This window comes from Polyodon spathula, unplaced genomic scaffold (genome assembly GCF_017654505.1).
Source record: "Polyodon spathula isolate WHYD16114869_AA unplaced genomic scaffold, ASM1765450v1 scaffolds_2561, whole genome shotgun sequence".
Taxonomy (NCBI): domain Eukaryota; kingdom Metazoa; phylum Chordata; class Actinopteri; order Acipenseriformes; family Polyodontidae; genus Polyodon; species Polyodon spathula.
Genome location: NW_024474031.1, coordinates 6,322 through 14,728, shown reverse-complemented (window position 1 = coordinate 14,728; position 8,407 = coordinate 6,322). Strand labels below are relative to the sequence as shown.

Below are 8,407 nucleotides of genomic sequence, written 5' to 3'. Positions count from 1 at the left end.
TGTCAGGGGTTTACCCTTATACAGTAGTTTTAGATAGATATGTACTTTTGCTTAATTGAGATATGATCTTTTTTTTTTTTTTTACTTTTTTATATTTTTTATCTATGTATTTGTACCGCGTCAGTGCCAAGTTCCAGTTCTGGCAGGAAAAAATCATTCAAACAAACATTACATTGTACTCTTCTACTGTGTGGATATGGATGTAGGAAATCCCACTTTCAACACTGGATCCACCATTCTCCAGAAAAAAAAAACAAAAAAAAAAAAAAAAAAAAAAAAAAAAAAAAAAAAAAAAAAAAAAAAAAAAAAAAAAAAAAAAAAAAAAAAAAAAAAAAAAATCATTTTTGTTTTTTTATCAAAGAGATAAGTTCAAGTAGTCGACAAGGTACAGTAATATTTATAAAACTGGTAAAAGCAACAATCTGAGTAACTAAATAATAAAGCATTATAACAGCCAGTATTTAGTTGCACATCTCGTCAGACACATTGAATCACACGGTTTCAAGTCACAGCACTGTTCATTTGGTTGAGAAATAACCTTTTTTTTTTTTTTTTTTTTTTTATAAATGCAACATTAAATACTTGCCCTTGTTTGGGTCCTCCCTTGTCCTTGATTTTTTTTAGGTCTGAACATATCTGGCAACATACAAACACACACCCCTTTGATTTTTCACCTGTATTCAAAGAAATTACATAAATGGTTGTACTGATGACAGAGCTTATATAGTCACCAACACCCAGCACAATGAACACTATGTAAATACCTCAGTGCTTGACATGTGCACTACTTTATTAAATGAGATCACCTATTTAAAAAAAAAAATATATATATATATAAAAAAGATATTCAGTGTCACAATTAAAGATGTATCACATGGACATCAACTGAGTCCAGATGTTAGGCTAGTAATTAGTAAATAGCATTCACGAAGGAACACAAGCAGTGCAGCAGTCAGCAAGCACGTTTCTGTAATTCACAGAAGCACTTGTACCCATGTCTACAAAGCGTTACACGAAGGCATGCCAAGCTCTCAGTGGTAAATGAAGTCTGACAACAGGTCACATTTAGAAGGTACTCGTGGAGGTTCTTAAACGTCTCCCAATGAAGATCCTTCATAAAAAATAAAAAATAAAAATGTAACAGTAATTTGATTTCGCAACTCCTCATTTTTTTATCTTTTCAAAACATTCAATGTAAAAGGTAAAATCCTATTTAAATAAAGAAACAGCTGTGCATGATTTCTCTATTCACAAATACGTGTAGAGTAACACATGATTTTTTGAATTTTTACTTACCCCAGGCCAACAGCAAGTATGTGAGAAATAATCAAAGAAGGAAGGAACACCTTCAAAAATTCTGCAGAAAAAATTCCTCCTTTCTTCATAATACTGGTGTTCCTCATACTCAAGGTCACTGGCCGTTTTGGATGTTTGAACAGGAATTCCCTTTTTTTTGTGAAGAGAAATAAGAAAAGTAAAGTTGTATTATTTTCTCTTTTTTTTCTTAAATACTGTAATAATTGAAACAACCCTAAAATGTGCAGCTTGTTTCTCATACTCTGATTAACACTAAACCAGGGTACTATGGTAACATTAAGCAGTCCATGATTATAATTGGTGTTATGTGAAAGTAGTTGTTAATGTGATAATTTTCAATGTACTGCCCTTAACTGATCAGCTGTATTAACACATCCTGACTTCAAGAAAGATATGCCAGTTATGTTACAATTCTCAAACAAGAGTCTTAAAATGAATGCTTATCTAGCTTATAGCAAATCTGAAAAACCTGTAGCTGTAGTACCAAATATACAGTATAGGCAGGTCCTCATTTGAGAAGTGTGATAATCATGGTCATATGCCTTTAGAACAATTTACACCGTGCAAGTGTCATCACATTAGACCAGTCCTATCCTGGGTGTCCACAGTGGCACACACCCTATTGACAATATAGTTGTTTCTATTTTATTGTCCAATCCCTGTATATGAGTATTCTCTTTGCTGCCATCAACAGGACATTTCTGGAATTTAAATTTAGAGAGAGATATATCTATATATATATATATATATATATATATATCTATATATATATATATATATATATACACACACACCACACACACACACATACATACATACATATGATATATATATATATATAATATATATATATAATATATATATATATATATATATATATATATATATATATATAAAACCAGTCAAAAGTTTGAGTACACCTGCTTGAAACCAGGTTTTTTATGATTATCTATGCTTTTAACTGTATAAACTTGTCTATAAACACTTAATATGTCATTATATGATATGTGTACTTATATAAGCTGATAATCATAAGTGAATTGCATTCAAAAATTTAATTTTTAAATGAAAATGTAAATCTTGTCAATTTTAATGAAATGGTCACCCTAAGCAAGGGGATTTCAGTCTGAAGCCCAAGTCAGTTAAAAGTCTGAAATGTGTATAACACGGTGTTAGAACACTGGCCTGAGTATAAAAGTGTTTTTGTTAGATGTTCTCTGAGTTAACTAGCATGTTACCTAATTAACCTTTTGTCACCAATTATTTAACAGGTGAAGGTCCGTGATTACTATAAATATAGGTAGCATAGGCACAAGTTTGTCATTCCTGAATGTAAGGGAGCAGAAAATGGCAAAATATGCTCAGTTAAGCAAAGAAAAAAGACTGTAATTACTTTAAGAAATGAAGGTCAATCTTTAAGACAAATCGCAAGAACTTTGCAAGTGTCTGTAACTGCTGTGGCCAAGACCATCAAACAATTTGAAGAAACTGGCACTCATGAGGACCGAACAAGGTCAAGCAGGCCAAGGGTGACCTCAGAATCAGAGAACAAGTTCATTCAAGTCACAATAAGCAATAAGCTTATTGTGACTGATAAGCAACTTACTTTGGTGCAATATTTTCTGGTCGGCTTGACCAGTCCCAAATCCAATCAGCATTTTTCTTCATAAGATTTTCTACTTCTTTCCTTCTTTCAAGATAATCCTCTTCGGACTGACACAAAGTAAAATATTTCAGTATTTTTTAAGAATAAACAGTAATACCTCTTTTGCATATGTGTGTGTGTGTGTAAGAACAATGACAATGATGCATCAACAGGCTTCACCCAGCACAATATATAAGCTATTCTTGTTCTACCTGAAAGCTGTTCTTTTCTACACTGGGGACCTCTGAACATCTGCGCAGGTGGAGTGGAGTCTGTGATCTTGGTGGACTAAATAAATAAAAGAAAGATTAAATATTTAATTCAAGGAAATCTACATATTATGCAAAGCTACTTGCACAGCTAACACTATGTATAGGAGATGCAAAGCTGACATGTAATTTTCTCCCAAATATTTCACTTTAGTTACTTAATTAAATATTGCTTTAAGTCCAATTTGATATTGACAGTGTAAATCTTCAAACCCTAAAAAGCAGCATCTAGAATAATACAAAACAGTATTATTAACCAGTGTTAAACTACAGTGTTTCTGGTCTTTGAGTCTCCTTGCTGACGCATCCCATCATAGTATGCTATTGGTGTTTCTTGTTGACTAATTTTAGAACTATTTGTGTTATATAACCTCTCAGCTTTAGGCAGCAATGTACAAAAAATTGTTCACAGTAACACCTGGATTTCTGTAATGGTATAAGCTTTTACGTAATGTGAATCTACATCTAATCGGAGTTACATACATTCGTTCATCTAAGTGTATCATCAAATCTTTGCACTCTACCCTTCTGCCTACAAAACATTATGACCGCTTTTTTTGTACCTGTCACTGTGAGAACTTCCTCTGGAACTGCTTCTGCCAGATTCATGCTGAGCATCTAGAAGCATTTTTTCCAGATCACCATTGTGAATGGAAGCCTGCACCTGCTCCTGCCCTCCATTTTCTGCAGGGCTGCCATTGCCATTGGCATTTCCACTGAAGTGCAGTTCCACCCAAGAGCCTGTTTGAACATGAAAACAACATTACAAATACAAGATGCTGTTGCAATAACAGCTACACCCCTTTACAATGAATATATGAAGAGGTTGCTATGAATGTGAAATTGTATATAAAGCATGGCTGGGGAAAATCAAAACATGTTTACTTGTTATATGTCTCTTTGGTAAATTATTTGCTACCTCTGTGTGCAGTTAGACTGAGTTGACAATCATATGCCTTTCTACATCAAGGCACTTTGACAACCAACTGGAATGAGAAATGGAAACCACTCCCTCCTATTACATCCTCATAAACACCCTGCTGGAGAAATAAAAGCCAAGGTTATTTTTGTTCTGCATCAAATAGGAAACAAGTTAGAATTTGCAAGGTCAAACAACCGTATGTGTTTTGCTGATCCTTCATACAAAAACATATTTGCAAAAACCGTAAATAACAGAGAACACTAAACAAATAAGAATATTGTTAATCTATATAGAGCACTTTTACTAAATATGCACCATTAACATTTGTTCTCAGGCATGTTCCTTTCCAAAGTAATAAAATTGCATTATATAAGCCATCATAAAATTGTGTAAAATTCTGTGCCGGCAGCGTGTAGCGGGTTCTCAGCAGCGGTACTCACGACACTACTAGGAATTATTTTTGGCTCTTAAGTGTTGTTCAATACTTGATCTTTCTGAAAATGGATTTAGCTCCTTTACACTCCCCAGCAGCAACAAAATGACACCAAGCTGCACGCAGTCAACTCCTAACTAGTGACCCACCCCAGCCCTACTGCCTCACACACACTGGGGTACATTTACATACACATGGTCCAACTGTCGGTCCTGCACAAACAGCCCACCCCGCACTCCACACCGTCCAGTCCCAAACAGTCTCAGATTGACCCACCATTACAATACACTGGAATGGCAGCTTCTGTTGTGCAGTTTACATAATGCCCAATCCGCTGCTACAGTACATTTTTAAATACTCTGCTTCATTACTGGGGCAGATGTTTGCTAAAAACAAAAGGTTCAAAGCCATACACTTCCTCCAGTCCACCCAACAAACCTTTCTGTGAACCTGTTCATTTGTAAATTTAAATGCACTGCTGATATTGCATCAAACTTCTTAAATAGGCATAGTCCTGCATTTTTGTATATCTACTGTATTTAGAAGTACTTTTAAAAAAACAACAGACTAAGTTATTCACAGTAACTAGCACCTAAAATGCAAACTATATTCTTAACATCTTGTGATTTCATAAATAGTTACTTCTTGCTTTTAATCAATAAAGTAACGACTGAAACAATTAAACCCCATTCTGTAGGAAACTAGTGTCATGAATGGTCAAGCAATAATAACTGCACACTACTGTGCTTACCCTGAAATTTCAGAACACTGTTTCGTAATCAGTTTATTATTGGCACTGTGTATCCAAAGGCCCCTCTAAAGACAAGCACTGGTACAATGCTGAGCATACTGTAATAATAGCACCATCTGTACTTTGCAAACTGCCGCATCAATCTTTCCATGACACTGCAGCAGTCCGCTTTAAATATATAAGCCCAGGCTGGGGTATTAAATAATGTGTCTTATATAAGCGTGCTTTGAACAACTTTATGCAAGAGTATGTATTGTTCTCGTTTCTACATATTTTTCAGGCCGTCAAAATGTCATTCAAACTTGTCCCTCAATAGGGCTGATCCTATATGTTGCTGCACTAATAATGACGTCAAAGACTTCAATAAAAAATAAGACTGAATGTCCTACAAGTAAAACACACGACACGACTTCGTAATGTAATTGTACCCTTTAAAACATGGTTTATTTTAAACAAGAACTTGACTTGTAATTTAATAAATACTTAAAATACAGGTTATCATGTTTCCAGGCTGAATACATTAACTCGTATGTTCTCCTGAATAAACCCATATAACGCATACAACCCAAATATTAATAACTCGAAAGTTTTTCATGCTGTTTCGTGATCACACAGAGACACAAATATATGCAATTAAAACGTGTCATTAAACAATTCCAATAGGTCCACATTGCAGCTCGAGGCCTCATTCTGCTTACAGCACAGTGAGCGAGCAATAGAAGGGAAGCACTGCCTGCTCACTTCACTTACCCTGCAGATTCTCCTCCTGGCTACTTAGCTTGTCCGCAGACATGTTTACATCAGCCCTTCGTACAATTCAGAAGAACAAATAATAACAACAATAGTAATTAAAGAATGGAAAAGCGACACATATAAATCTAATTAATAATAATGTTAATAATAACCCTTCTCTCTAGAAGAAATCAAAAAGGAATGCTCAACGTAAACACAGTGATGCAGTTACTGTTGACATGCGGAAACGCGTGTTTTGATTGGCCCAGGAAGAGTTCCGTCACGCCTGGGTTGTCCTTTCAAAACATTCTCTGATTTCAACAGCAGAGGGAGTTGAAAGTGATTTGAAGTCCAGGTGGCAGTCTAGATTACAACTAGGAAATGTATGAAATACAACCAACCCACTCATTTAAAATACACAAGAAGGCAGAAGGCATGGGACGAGATAGAAACAGCTTGACTTTTTCGCAAATCATCATGTGGCCTTAGATAATTAGATTCAAATGTATGTCAGTGATCTACGGTAGATACCAGATTAAAATGACACACACTTCATTTTGTGGACTAAAAAAATTTGAGCATCAGTGTATTTATTGAGCTATTCCAAATATAGCCGCTGCAACAGTAGCCCATTGTTTAATGTTGACCATTTCAGATGAGCAAAACAGTGAGGCCATGGTGGAAAACAGTACAAAAACCATGTTGATGGAACATTATAACTGTATGATTGATTTGATTTTAAAAAAAAAAAAAAAAAAAACTATTGTACTATTCTACTGACTCGCCTTGCAAGGCAAACCCAATATTAGTGTGTTACACAAATTATGTTAACAAAGACTAAATTTTGAAATTAGGCTTTGTTGTCTTTATTACCTTGCAAATGATTGTATGGCACTTATTAACTATGCGTGAAATTGGTAACAATCAGTTGTGTGTCCATATATATATATATATAAAATTTATAAAAATCACACTAATTGCACTTAATAATATTAATAATAATATTGCAAAAGCATGGTAGCACGCTGTACTCTTGCACATCTACAAGCCACACACGGGCACAGTCGCATGTATAGTAAAATATTCTGCGCATCCATTTGAATACAGATGATAAGCCTCATTTTTCTCATGTATGGCATTCTCAAGATTTCCCTAATCCTGGTTATCTGTGGTATCAGACTTTTTTTTTTTTTTTGCTGGGTGTTTTTCTGATGACGTGCCAGCACTCGGCTGCTCGCTGCAGTGACACTGCAATGGCTGAGGAGCGGCTGTTGGAAGCGAGCAATGAGCTCATTCTCCCAGGAGGGAGCAGGGCTCACAGTGCATCACTGGGAAACTGCAGCCTGTGCGTGAAATACGTCCTCAGTCTGTCTGCGCTTCTGCTGGCCTAATTCTTTACTTTTGGGGGGGTGTACATGGTAAGCAGATTACCCGGTTTGGTTGATTTGAAATGCTACCCTGGGCTGTTTTTTTTTTTTTTTATGAATCATTATCCAGTCCTTGCATTATTCAAGCAATTTGAAATGCAGCATTAAATTTTATGCTGCTGTAATGGATTGTTTTATTTTTAATGTGATGCTCGTTGTGAATGGTTAAAGTCCCTTTAAATGTATCTGGTAGGAACAGCCTACAGGTTTGTTTTTTTTTTTTTAGAATGTATATTGCTGCACACAACCAATGGCACTACTTCAAATATTAGAACAGCTGCCCAGATAAAGCAGGCAGACAGCATAACAGCATCATGGCTTTAAGGTTGGTCTTTGCATTTTTGGTTTTCAGAAAATAATAATAATAATAATAATAATAATAATAATAATAATAATAATAATAAAAAGATTGTTAATGTTAAAATGCTTTAAAAATGTCTAAGTGATGTTGCTGATTTAATCTGAGATGTGTGGTCTGCAGTGCTTTGAAAACCTGTTACGGATCCAGGCCTTTCTATGTGTTATTATACCTGGCTGAATCAGCTACAGCATCTTCTACTGTAAATATTCTTTAAGCATTAGAACAGTTTTTAAACATGATTTTCTTTTTGTTGGACAAAATTGTATGTAATACATAATATTATTATTTTTATTTATTTTGTATTCCCTGGTTTTATGTGTTTATCGCATATGATATACAGTACATATAAAATCTAATCATTAACTATTTGATAAAACAGAAAAAATATCTCGTTCTATATATATATATTATATATATATATATATATATATATATATATATATATAAGACGGCCGTTTGCTACGTAGAGTCAGTTAGTAGTTAGCAAATCTTTAACCTGTTACATTCAAGGGAAAGTGTCTGTGCTGCAGCTGTGTTCTCCCTTGCAGTT

At 34.7% G+C, this 8,407-nt stretch overlaps 1 protein-coding gene across 1 annotated transcript; it reads right to left on the bottom strand.

Moving 5' to 3' along the window:
• Positions 1–858: 858 nt before the first annotated feature.
• Positions 859–6,312, bottom strand: LOC121310799 (BCL2/adenovirus E1B 19 kDa protein-interacting protein 3-like). Its single transcript, XM_041243725.1, has 6 exons — positions 6,088–6,312; positions 3,795–3,972; positions 3,175–3,250; positions 2,924–3,030; positions 1,297–1,446; positions 859–1,111 (listed from the first exon to the last, which is right to left on the bottom strand). Exons 1-6 carry the CDS (start codon positions 6,128–6,130, stop codon positions 1,066–1,068), a joined length of 600 nt encoding a protein of 199 aa, XP_041099659.1. The 5' UTR covers positions 6,131–6,312; the 3' UTR covers positions 859–1,065.
• Between the last annotated feature and the right edge of the window lie 2,095 nt (positions 6,313–8,407).